Here is a 13041-nt window from a genome sequence, read left to right as displayed (position 1 = left end):
GCTATGGCAGAGGTTCCTGAACTATGGACTGGGGCTGGGGAACTCAGTGATTCCCAGGAGCCCCTGAATCCATATGTCACCGAGCACTGTCTGGCCTGAACACATCTTACACAGGTGTATGTGTGAATGTTTTTCTAATTTGTACAGTAGCTGTGATGAAGAAAAAAACAGATTCATCAAAAAGCTGCACTGAATTTATAGTAGCTTTTGTCAGTGTGAATTTTCTCAAAAAGGACATACTAGAAGTGAAAGCAAAATATGTGTGTTGGGGGCAGAGGGTCCACGAAGAACCCTCACCTTCATAGGCTGGGGACCAATGAAGAGCCCCTTTCCATAAATGAAGACGTGGCCTCCTGCCTTGGCAGAGATGCCAACTGATAAACTTGAACCCGAGTCTGTGCAGTTCTAGGTCCATTGCTCTTGCTTCTACCTCAAAGTTGCCCCTGACCTCCTTTCAGCCTTGCACCTCCCAGGAGCTCCAGGGAACCCTTTAAGCAGAGATCTCTGTAAACAGCTGCTGTGCACCACACACTTCCAGGGGGCGCCACTCACACTGAACACTTATCAAAGGTCGCCTTGTTCTGGAACTCCACTGGAAGTTCCTCGAAGGTGTGGATTTTATCACTGTATTTCCATTGCCAGCACCCTGTCCAGGGCCTGGTACCCAGCAGATGTTCAGTAAGTAAATAATGAACTGAGCCTCTCTATGCATTTTTCTTTCTTCTTCTCTTTCTTCCTCCACTTCCTGCTCAGATCTTCTGGGCATCCACCTTCACAGAGCTGGAACAGACTCTGAGCTTGGCAAAGACTTCGCCTACTTCCTTTCCCTTTGGGTCACTTTGAACCAGAACCTCTGAAGATTATCACTCTCAGCACTGTACCGCCCCTCTCTTTCCCCCTGGCCTACGCACCTCCAGGGAGCCCTTCCTGACCTCACGTGAGGCTCTGCTGTGGCCTTGGGTCACGGCCTTTACCTCTGTTCTGGGCTTGAACAGAGCCTGGGAAGCAGAGGTTTTGGTTTTCTTGGATCCAAGTCCAAAAGGAACTCTGGAATTTTGTGGAAATTGAAGCTGGAAGGAAGTGGCACTCCAAGGCTCAGCCACTCCAGGTGGATCTCTTCTCAGAGGAGGCCCTTTAGCTCCAGGAGCTGTAGGGCCCTGGGCAGGAATGGGGTGGGAGGTTCTCCAGACCCTGAGGGCCCTGCCTCCATCCCATGATAAGAGACATGTGAGAGAGGATGTGTGTGGATGGGAGGGAGTGAAGGTAGGTGTGAGGCCAGTATGACGAGTGCGAGGAACATCGCGAGTTTGTGTGTGTGTGTGTGTGTGTGTGTGACCCCAGAGGAGAGGAGGGGAAGTCATGAGGTTAGGGCTTCAGAAGGCAGGAAAAGCCGAGGTACTGAGGGTAGATAATGACTGAGCTCCCTTGCTCTCACTCTCCACTCTCTGGTTGTCTCACAGTGGTCCTGGGGCAGAGCGGGGCGGTGGGTGAGACAACAGCCTCTCCCACAGCAAAACTATTTTTAACCCATTTGGGCCAAAGCCAAATTACTGCAAACAGGCTAGGATTCTGGGGGACAAGCCTACTTCTTAGGTGGGGAAGAGTGCTCACTATCTGATGGTGGGCAGGGATGGACAGGAGCAGAGAGGAAGGAATCCTTTTGGGAACTGTTGCTGAGGTGCTACAGCCCTCAATCCCCTCACATCTCAGTCTTTGTGTTTGCAAACTGTGTCCTGTGTCCCCCAACCCTGATCTCATGGGCCTATTGGAAAAAATGCCATCTCCCCCATCAGACTGGAAAGTCCAGTCTGTGTATCCCATGTTAAACTGGGGACTCCCCAACAGAAGGCTTCCCGCTTCAGACCTGGGGCAATCTGAGGGCTGTTTTGCCCATCAGACTGGAAGCTTTCGGAGGATCATACTAACCCCTCAGTGGTGAAGGTGGAGAGGTTCTGGGCAGGACAACGATATAGAGTGTCCTCTAACCAAGCAGCCACAGTCTCTCTCCCCATCCATCCACAGTTACTGCTGTATCTCAGGTGACAGATACAGGTCGTCGCCTTCACACCCCGCCTTGGAGATCTCACCTGCCACACTCAGTTCCCAGGCCCCTATCTCTCCCCTGCTTGCCCTCCTCCCCTTGTCAGGAGCTAGCCCAGTTTCCACCGCCCAGCTCCTGGCACCCTCCTCACAGCAAAACAGACAGGCAAGAAATGGAAGGAAGGGGCTACTGGCCCACAGTGTCCAGCCCCTCGCAGCTCTGACCTGGTTGCCTGGGGCAGGCGAGGACTGTTCTCCTGGAACCACAGGCCACCTTCGCAGAGACCTCGAGACTGGTCAAGGTGGCAGGACCTGACCTCTTGATGCCTATGGCTCTTTGAGACTTCCCCCTTCATCGGGCATCTCTCCCTACCTCAACAAGCACAGGCCCAGGTTGTGAAATACACTAATGACCTGAATGACTCACATTAGAAAACACTGCCAATTCAGTGGAAAAAAATCTCAACTTCACAACACAACCAAGAGCTGCACATGTGCACCTGAATGAATGCACGTTCCACTTCCTGGCTTCCTGGCCCACACCTGAATGCTATTTTCCACCATTGCGACTGTCCAGGAAGAATAGGTCAGGTGAACGGCAGCAGATGGCTGCATTTGGGTGCTTCTTCATTGCTTAAATTATGGGGGAAAGTTCTGAGTCCCAGAACCTGGGAGGAACCCAAGGAGAAAAGGATCACAGATAATCTGTATGACTGCTTATCACAGGCCAGGCATTGTACTAAGAAATTGACTTAATCTCCACAACAACCCTACACTGTTGTCACTTTTATTTCTATTTTACAGAGGAGAAAACTGAGGCTTCCAGAGATTAAGCACTTGACCAAAGTTATAAAGCCTAGTGGTAATGGAATTGCTGGAACTCTGACCTCCTGGATTCCAAAGTCCAGGCTGCTGACCACTAAGTTATATCCTACCTTCCAAAAGCATTAGGAGAGGGAGGAAAGGGAGAGATGGGAAGGCAGCAGAAGGAAAAGATGAGGAGGAGAAAGAGGCTGGGCAGCTCTAAAGTGGCCTGGGAGCCCCGAGCACCACCTCCCCTGCCCTGGGAGGGGAGAGGAAGGTGCCAGACATATGTGGAAGTGGAAGATCAGGGCTAGTAAGAGGCTGCTTCAAGGTCACACAGCAGGGATTCAAACATGCTCTTGGCACCTCAGCCTGCTGAGCTGGCACCTTCAGAGGAGCCAGAGTGCAAATGGCAGAGTTGGCAAGAAGGCGGACACCTTCCGCTGGAAATCTTTCCACCCTTCATTGACTTATCCTTTCATTCATTCTTTCCACAAGTAATTCTGGGATCTCCAAACTTGATCTGGAAATAATAATCTTCACTGTTGTTGATAAAGATACTGACATGAGAAAGGGTAGAGACCTCTATAAAAGGCCTCTTTCTGCCCCAAACCAGCTGGGAGACACATGAGCTTCCAAGTGCAGAGAGACTTCCCCAGGGAAGTTCACTGGGTGCCTGTGCTGCACTGACGCCACAGTGAGGATGCCTCAGAGTTGGAATCCAGGCCAGATTTGAGTCATGGATTAGAATTAGGGATGGGCGTGAGGTCAAGATTAAGGCTGGGGTTAGGGTCAAATTAGGGCCGGGGCTGAGAGTTCATTTTCCATTGTGGTCATTTTGAGTAGGGGTCAGGATGAAGGATAGGGTTAGTCAGGGATGGGATCAGTTTCAGGGTTAGGACTGCAATCAGGGTCAGAGCTGGCCATGGGGTCACAATCAGCAGCTGTCTCAGAATCAGGAGGAAAACAGAAATCCAGCATTCTCAGTCCTTCCATCCTTACCCATAGCTGCCCTCAGCTGCCCCCTGCCACCTCACCCCTGTGGGTAAATTTAGGGACCAAACTTTCCACTATACATAGGCACACCCAGCATCAGGCTTCCAGTCCGACCCTTGGGGAGGGGACCACAGGCACCAGGCCGTGGAGCGGACTTGAGGTTGCGGGCCAGGGGGAGGAGGAAGTTGCTTTGCAACAACCCAGTGCTCCACCACTTCCTTTCAGGCGCCTTGAGCCCCTTCACGCTCCTCGACCAGCTATGACTTGTGGTCCACAGAGCCTGGCTCTTCATGGCAGCCCTGCCATGCTTCCAGCACAGCCAGAAGTTCACTGTGTCTACACAGCCTCCCCTATGCTGTCAAACTGAGCAGCCCACAGAGAGGCTGGTAACCGGAGTCCTTGTTTAGGTGGGGGCGCCACACATCCCAATTTGCCCAGCACTGTCCTGATTCAGACTAGTTGTCCCAGCATAATTATTAATAATGCCCCCTTTCACTTTCAAAAGTGATGGGGTTTGATCAACAAATGATCTGGTCACCCTCCTATAAGGGCTTTCGACCTGAGGAAGAACCTGAACTGGAAAAACACCACACAGGTACTCTCAGCTCATGTGCTCAGGACCTGCTTGGTATCTGTACTTCTTTGGTTACTGAACTTCTTTGTACCTCAGTTGGCTCAGCTGTAAAAGAGGACAATACCTTCACGATGTTTTTTTTATGAGAATTAAATGAGATTTTGTCGGTAAATTACCTCGCATAGTGTCTGGCATGGATGAAGAACCAAGGGAGTGCCCAGGGGATGGGTGGAGATGGGGAAACTGTTTTGACTCTTTTTTTTGGAGATACCGGCTCAGTGACTCTCATTGAAGAATGAGAGGAGGATGTGGAGTTTCCCATGTAGGGAGAGAGCGTGGGTAAAAGCTACTCTCTGCCTCTGCAGGGAAAGGGCCAGAGACCAGTTCAAAGCCCACCAATCCCTCAGACCACAATGAGGTGGGAGTGGTGGCCCCAACTTCAGAACCCTTCCCCACTGGTGGGGAGCCCCCAAGGCTGCAAGTACTCAGGGGTTAATTCCTGTGAGGGTTGCCAGGTGCCCTGGCTGAAGGAGACTTGAAAGAAAGGAAGTAGGGAGGGTGAGAAGCGTGAAGGGGGAGGCCCTGGGCCTGCTGCTTCTGGGGCATGAGGCTAAGCTCAGGGTACATGGGGGTCTCCGACTTCCGTCCTGACCCACCCCACACTGCCCTTGACCTCTGTGCAGAGTTTCCATCCTCTCTCTCGGAGTTCACACTTCTCCCCCACCACTAACCGCAGCCCACGCAGAGGCTTGTGGGCGGAGAGAGGGGTATGGGGGGTGGGCGGAAAAGGGCTCAGGCTGCAGCGCTGAGCCCCCCACGTAGGGAAAAAAGAAAGACCTATAGTTTTCCTCCTCATCAGTCAAACTGAGCCCCATGACTTCTCACGGTGGACCCCTCACGGATGAGCCTCCTCCTCACTGGGCCCTCATTCCCCTCACTGAGCCCCTGCCTACCTAAAGGAGCCCCCTCTCCGCAATTTCCCTTCCACCCTCAGAACTGGTCACACTCTCAGAAAGGCCTATGACTTTAGCTGGGCCCAGAGGGGAGGGGGCCGCGGGTTCTGCACCTCCTATCTCAGCTGGGACCCTCCTGGGGTCCTTACCTCCCAGTGTATCTTCAGGAGCAGGGTGGTCTCCACTCCCACCTCCTTCCTCATCACTGCCTGTGGTCCCTAAGTGATCCCCAGAGGCTCTTCCTCTGGGGACTTTGTCCCCCTGGACACTGGCTATCAGGTGCTGGGCTAACCAAACGGCAGGGAGATCTTGCCCAGATGTCAGACCTAGAGGGTGGCAGTCTCGTCTGGTCTAGTCCCCTTTGCAGAGTGATGACCAGAGCTTGTGGGCCAGGGGCTGGAATGGGAGGGACCGGGAAACCTTCGGGCTGGGATTGCCTCTCAGGCCTGCCCGCTTCAGGATAAGTAGGACCTGTGGAGGAGAATTAATAGAGGCAAGAGCAGTATTGGGGGTGGGGGGGGCCTATCTTAATAGTCAGGACTCCCGCAATACAACAGGCTGCCCTGGAGGTGTCCAAGATGAGAATGGGGAAGAACCTTGTGGGGACACAGAAGTTTCCCCCATAAGAGTCGACCAAACTCCGGAATTTCCATGATGCTCTCTTTAGCTTTCGAAACCCCACCTGAATAATCCAGCCCCTGAATTCCTCTCCTAGGTAAACATGCATGTGAAATTCCCACTAGCCCGGAGGGTCAGGCAGAAGTAGAAGGAAGAGGAGGGGCGGGCGGGGGAAAGTGAGCTGACAGCAGGTGACTGAGGCCTCCTCAGGTGGGAGGACAGGGGAGGGAGCACCCGGGAAGCGGCCTATTACTAAAAGGAGCTGAGTTTATAAGAAAATAAAACTACCGGGGGAGTGAAGACTTCCTCTGAGAATTAACTCTTGCCAAGCCGGGGCTGTCCAGAGATGCTGGGCCTCGAAGGAAATGTGAGGCTGGGCAGGTAGGGCCTGGCTGACTCCAGGGCAGAGGTCCAGGAGCCCCTCAGGCAGAACCTGAACCACTGGGACAAGGGGAAGAGCCAGGAGGTTAAGGGAGGTAAGATGGCTCAGGCCAGCTCCAGAGCACAGTTCAGCTCCCTCTGGCCAAAGGGACTGGTGGGACAGGTACCTTGGGGTGGGAAGGGACGAGGCTGTTCTGGCCAGAATACCAGAATGGAGGATCCGACCTCCAAAAGCACCTTATGGGAGGGCTTCTATTTCACTCAAGCATGCACAGCCTTGGCCCCTGGGATCTGCCATCCCTCCTCTGCCCTCACCCCTATCACCTTCCTCTCACATCTCTCAGCAATGACTGACCTCTGAGCCCCTGAAGGAAACCTGAGGCCAGAGAGGGAAAGTCATTAAAGCGAAGCCACTCAGCAGCCCAGCAGTCCTGGATTCGAAGCCTGGCTGTTCAGGCCCCTGCTCTGCCACGAAAGTTCTCTCTTAGGGTTCAACAAACCAGGGGAATCTTCACCGCTGGTCTTCTAAGAGCAGTTGGACTCAGTGACCCATAAAAGGCCCTGCGGTGTGACTTTTGGGGCAAGCTAAGATTCTAGAATGTGTGTGTGTGTATGTTCCGGGTCTGGGCACACGGGCAAGGATGGGCTCTGAGACCCGGCCACAAGCTAGGGCGGACCCTCTCCACAGAGGCCCCCAACGCCCCATAGCAGACTAGCTAAGGGGTACCACCCACCAGTCCCACAAACTGGGTTCTCACCCCCCAGCTATCACAGCTCCACCCAGGCCCTCACCCCAGGGTGCAGAGGGAGGTGAGGGGTATCTCCAACTGGCCAGAAGCTGGGAGGAAAGTGAGGAGGAAGCCTGCTAGGGGAGGACCCCTGGGGTGTTATAGCTAGGTATGCCGTGTGATTGGGGGTGAATGCCTGCCCCTCTCTGGGCCTCAGTCTTCCTCTCCAATGAAAGTAGGGAGCATGTGCCACGTACCTCATCTCCGGCGAGAGGAGTTAAGTGGAAGGAGATTTGCATTCTATTTCTCAGAAAGTGGGAGAGGATGAGTTGGGTGCGGATGTGAAAGGCATCAGGCTCTCTGCTGCCAGGCTGCCGCTCCTCTCCCTTGCCACTCAGTACTGCCCCAGAAGCCCTTACCATTAGGCTCCCCACTGACACAGCCCCCTCCCTACTTCCTGCTGCCCTTCTTTCCTGGCAGGATTCCAAAGGGACACCCCAGCAGAGTATGCTCTAATTCCCCTCAAGCAAGCTCTTCCAACCCTAAGCTTCAGCTTTCTCCTGAGATAGAAGATGAGGTACCACAAATACTGAAAGAGATCATCTCCTTCCTCCGTGTCAGGGAGAGAAGGGTTAACCCAAGTGGCTGGGCCTTGTTATTGGGACAGAAAATGCAGCCCCAGAGAGGCCCAAAAACTCACTAGGAGACACAGAACACAGCAGCAAAACCACTGCGGAAGCTTCTCTCAACCCCTGACATCTTGAGAAGACACAGGCTTGGGTTCCAGAGGAAAGTAAACGGAACCTCCCCGAACCTGAGCACCCTAGAACCTCACTCCTTCCTGTGAAAGATGCAGAGCCACACAAGCAACCCAAACCCCACAGCCCTGCCAGCTTGGAAGAGAGGTCCCCCAAACAATGCCGACGGGGAGAAGTCAACTAAATGGGGGACCTGGGAAATGCCACCCCCGGGTTGTAGAGGTCAAGGATTACAGACATGACTTACTGATCATCTCCAACTCTTTTCACCCACGCCATGTCCCGCTCCGACTGGTTGGAGGCCAGATCCTAAGGGGGAAGATTGACAGGTCAAATGCCAACCTTGCCTTGCCTAGACTCCGCTTCTCTACTATTCCCAGGGCTGGTTTGTACCCAGTGAGGAAGTCCAGAACCTCTAAAGACTGTTTCCAGCAGCCCCCAGACTTTTGTGGAGCTCTGGAAGTGCCAGAGCAGGGGCCTGGGGTCAGTGCCCCACTGCCATTTACCTGGGCCCGGGTCTCCTGCAGCTGCTTAAGCTCCTCCTGTAGCCGCTCACACTCAGCCTGGAGCTGCTCCTCCCGAAGCTGAGCCCCCCGCGCCTCTCCCTGGGCAGCCTCCAGAGCCTCTTCCAGGCGCCTCCGCTCCAGCTCACTCACACTCGGCGTGGGGCCTGGCCAGCCTGCTAGCAGGGGAGAGAACAGTGTCAGGCTGAGTCCAGCTGCTGGGCACCCTCCACTGACTCCCTGATCAGCACAAAGTGCAAGAGGTGAGGCCTGCAGCATGAGGGATCCAAGAGAGACAGCTACCCCAGGATGAGAGATACCTCTACTGAGGGCAATGAGGAAGGAGGGGCTGAGCTGCTTTTTCTAATCCACTTGGAGGCCAGGGAAAAAATAAGATGGCCTCTTGAAGGGTTTCATAGGCCAGATTCAAGTCTCAGAGCATCCCCAGGGGCCTCTCCTAAATCACAACCTAAGACAGGCAGGGGGACACTGGGTGGGGGTGCCCTCTGCTGACATCTATAGGAATTGCATGAGGGATGAGGGAGTTGAGAGGGAGATATATGTCCTTGGCAGAAATTGGGGTAATAGTGCATGAAGTGAGGGAAGAGGTGGCAAGGAGGGATGGGTGATTATGGGGGGAATTTAAGGCATTATAATGGGGTGTTGACCACCTGAGAAGCTGGAGGTGTCTAACGGTGTTGAAATGGGGGTTGGTTTGGTTTGGGGAATTGGGGTAGGGAAACCAGGGATCACTGAGATCTCACCGTGACTCAAGCTAGATCCCCCTCTCAGAGCCAAGTAGTGCAGGTCCAGATCAGTGCAGGGCGGGGCAGGGGCAGGCGGGGGGCTCAGGCTGGAGAAGGCTGCATCCCGGAGGCCCTGTTGCTGCCGCAGCTGCTGCTCCAAACCACAGATCTGCCGCAGGTGCGTCTCCACCAGGGCCCGCTGAGGAGGGAGACAAAGAGGTGAGGGTCTGCACAGGGCCAGGGTGTCCCCCTGGACCCCCAAATCCAGGACTTCACCATGTCTGGATAGCCATCACCCCCAAACTGAGCACAGGCCCCAGGTCACACATCCCACCTCTACCCTCCAAGTGGCCATGAGTGCAAGGTCTCCTCTCTCAGCAACTGATGTTTCCGGCTACTGCCCCTAGCAAGGTATAAGTTAATGCTTCTTCCACATCACTAACACACAGGGACACCTATAAGAACACTTGGCCCCCTGTCCAGATACTGCTACCTCCTCAGGACCATAGTAACTTCCATTTGCATATGTGACAACCACTCTGGTTTCATCTATCTCATCTATAACAGGGGGATAACCATGCCTACCACTTAGGTTTGTTATGAGGATGAAAATGAGTAACTTTAACCAAAGAGATAAGTGTTTATGATTATTAAAGCAAAGCATTTTTACATGAATGCACACAATAGCTCAACAAGGTTGTTTATTTGCTCCACTTTTCAGAGGCCGGACAGAAGCTAAATGCCGTAGGTAACAGCTAAGAGTCAGCAGAGACCATGTCTCCTGATTCGGACTCCTGCCCACTTGCTCACATGTATGGTCATGTCCTGACCCAGAATCACACACATGCCAAGATCCATCCCAGCAGCCACAGACACTTCTGGTCACCTCTGCCTTCACCTACACAGCCTTCCAAGCACGGTACCATAGGCAGAGGGTTGACCCAGCAGGAGACCCAAACATACACGCAGAGACACAATGTTCTACAAGATCACTCACACAGTCACCTCCTGTCACTGCATGGTCACTGCATGGCCAAGATGTACACAGTAACTCACAACCTGGACGACACACACAGCCCCACTCGCAAGGCCAAAGAGACACACACGAACACGGCAGGGTGCACATCACAAGCACATACACACACGGAATGGCATGCAATCACACAACCAGGGTCATACCCTCCAGCACCCCAGCTCCCTGGGCCTCACCATCTCCCCCAGCTCTGTCTCCAGGTCGCTCTTTTCCACACAGAGTTTCTCATAAGCCTGGATCATCTCCCCGAGCTGTTCTTCCTGCTCCTTATTCTTCTGTAACTGGATGGGACCCAGAGGGGTGGGATGCATGACAGTCAGGCCCATCTTTGACTTGGAGCTGAGTAGCTCCCTGTGCCTCCCAATCCCACCCTCAGCACCCACTGAAGGGGCAGGAGGAGCTGCAGCTGGCTCTAGGGAGGACCACAGCCATCTCTGATCAAGGGAACAGAAGGCCAGAGGCTGGGGAGTGGGGATAGTGTCAGAGACTGATTGGAGCAAGGAGCTCAGGGAAGGCTAGAAGGCCTACAAGGGACTTACCTCATGCTGGAACTGGTTGAGCCGTTGCTGCAGGCTGACCTTCTCCACCTCCAACAGGGAGCCATCCTTGATTTCATACAGAGAGAAGCTGTGCTCTTCTCCAAAGTCATTGATCAGCGGGTACTGCGGGTGGGGCAGGCCCTCAGGAGAGCTGGTGCCCAGCTTCCTGCCCAGGCTTCAGCCTCGCTGTGCCCCCACCTCACAATCTGCCTCAGAGTCCTTGCTTCTCCCTCCCCTCTCCAGTGGGATCTGTACATCCCAATTCTCATGCGCCTGTAGGCGGCACCCACTAACCAGATCTCTTTTAGATCTAAGGTCTCACCACTCCAAAGCAGATCCCTCCTGATCCTTTCCTAATTGGCACTGGGCTCTCTGGAGTTCCCATCCAGAGGAGCCACATCCCTCATGGGCGACCCTCGAGTTCCAAGAATCTGTACCCTGACTCCTCTTTTGGATCCTCAGTTCTTGTCACTCAACAGCCCCCCCCCCGCTCCCCCCCCCCCACCCCCCATAACCAGATCCCTTTCATCTCTAAGTTCTGACCTTGATCTCATAGACTTTGAGGCGGCGGCGGAGGGTGGCATTCTCCCTCTCCAGGCCCCCTAGCCGCTCCTTTATGTCTCCATAGGCCGTGATGAGGGCAAAGTGGGAGGCAGAGCACATGTCTCCCCCAAGTGAGGGGTCTCCAGGGGCATCCAGCCACACCTCACTGGGCCCCAAGGCCTCCTGGGTCAGGATGCTGATGTCATCCTCAAACATGGACTCCATGGTAAGGGCCTGGGCTTCGGCCCCCACTGGGCCACCTGGAAGAGCACAAGCAATAGTGGAAAGGGCAGCCTAAACCTTGTCCCTGATACCCCTTCGTCTGGCCCGAGGAGCCTGTGAGCAGCTAAGAAGCAGCCTGGTCGTGCCCCATCTCCCACAGTCCCCTCCAGACTACCAAGCCCTATTTTCTCTTCTCTGTGACCTGGAGGGAAGGGGATGAAACCAGGTAAAATTTGGGGGTGGGGGTGACAAGCAGGGACAAATAAACCAGGCTAGCAGCAAGGGAGGGCTCCTTCTGGAACCCAGGGAGACCAGTGGACAGGAAGAGAGTTGCCTTCCCAGCATAGGGCCCAGACAGGGGTCTGCCTTGACTCATCCCTCAGCCCCATCTCCATCCCAGGCCTCACTTCCCCAAATACCTCTCTGCCAAGCTCCTCATCCCAGGCTTCTGGCACCCCTGGCTCTTCCCTAAGGAAGGCGCAGTGCTTCTGGGAGGGTCAGCCCCACCACTGTCAGCATGTCCTCTGCTGGGCCCCCGCCCAACTTCCTAGCTTCCTCCTGCAGGATCCCAGAGTTCAGGAACAGGAAATGCCTCCCCCACTCACACCCAGGCTGTGGCAACCCTCCAGGCCTTCCTCACCCCTGACCTGGGACCCACAGGAAGTTCTCCCTGAGTGTCAGAGGATACACAGAGGAGAAGGGGGCGCTCTGAGAGAGGACTAGGGCCCAGGTGAAAAGGGCCAACAAAGAATTCCCTAGATGGCCCTGTGGGCTCCCCACAGGGAAATTGGGCAGCCCGGGGAGGGGACTGGAATGACTCAGGGCTCCCAAAAGAGTAGGCTAGGCAAGGGGGTGCCTGTGTACTTCTGGCCCTGTTTATGAATGTCTGTGGTTGGCATATGTGGGTGTGTGTGTGTGTATGTGTGTGTCTGTGAATGAGTGTAGGTGTGTCACAGTCAATGAGTGCCTTCGCGGGGCTGCGGGTGGGAGTCGGGATGGAGTTGGGAAGTGGCCGTGTTTGTATGTGCGCGTGTGTGCACGCGTGCGTGAGCGTGTGTGAAGGGTGGGCACGTTCAGGGCCGTGTGTCACGTGAGGCACTATGGGAATGTCCGAGGTGTGCGCGAGCGCGCGTCGGAGCCCGTGAGCGCGTAGGACAGGGGGCTCCTGAGGCGTGAGTTGAGATAGTAGGGCCCGCGACCTCCCAAAGATGGGCAGCGGAGCCTGTGGTGAAGCGGGCGCAGACCCAGCCCCCGCGCACCCCCCACGCTGCTTCCCCTATTAAGTGCCAGGGAAACGCGTGTGACCAGGTCTGAGTAAGGAGTGTGTGCGCGTGTTTGTAGGGATGGCCCCACCTTTAACTCCTTCCTCCCCGGCCCATCCCCCCCCAACTCCGCTTGCCAGCGCTCACCACACACACCCGCCCACCCGACCCCTGCCCACCACCTCGGGCCCAACTGCACAAGCGGGCTTCTGTCCCCTGGGGCGCCCCGACAACTGTTTCCTTCCGTTTTCCCCCCTCTGCCCAGCAGCCCCGGCTGAGCGCCACAGAAGGTGGATGGGGAGGGGGGGTGCCTCCTCGGGCCAGGGCCCCTTCTGCGGCTC

General features: G+C 55.0%; 1 protein-coding gene across 1 annotated transcript in view; it reads right to left on the bottom strand.

Moving 5' to 3' along the window:
• The window catches only part of TBKBP1 (TBK1 binding protein 1), a 15832-nt gene extending 3040 nt beyond the window's left edge, over positions 1 to 12792 (bottom strand). Inside the window, exons 1-7 of the mRNA XM_015599108.2 lie at positions 11858 to 12792; positions 11217 to 11476; positions 10674 to 10796; positions 10311 to 10415; positions 9120 to 9300; positions 8359 to 8531; positions 8100 to 8161 (exon numbers count right to left, since the gene is read on the bottom strand). Coding sequence (XP_015454594.1) covers positions 8100 to 8161; positions 8359 to 8531; positions 9120 to 9300; positions 10311 to 10415; positions 10674 to 10796; positions 11217 to 11441 — 869 coding nt within the window. The 5' untranslated portion in view covers positions 11442 to 11476; positions 11858 to 12792. The remainder of the gene's footprint in view (positions 1 to 8099; positions 8162 to 8358; positions 8532 to 9119; positions 9301 to 10310; positions 10416 to 10673; positions 10797 to 11216; positions 11477 to 11857) is intronic.
• Positions 12793 to 13041: the final 249 nt, after the last annotated feature.

This window comes from Pteropus alecto, unplaced genomic scaffold, assembly GCF_000325575.1.
Source record: "Pteropus alecto unplaced genomic scaffold, ASM32557v1 scaffold98, whole genome shotgun sequence".
In the NCBI taxonomy this organism is placed as follows: Eukaryota; Metazoa; Chordata; class Mammalia; order Chiroptera; family Pteropodidae; genus Pteropus; species Pteropus alecto.
The sequence above is the reverse complement of the archived record's forward strand: the minus strand, read 5'-3'. Positions and strand labels throughout refer to the sequence as shown.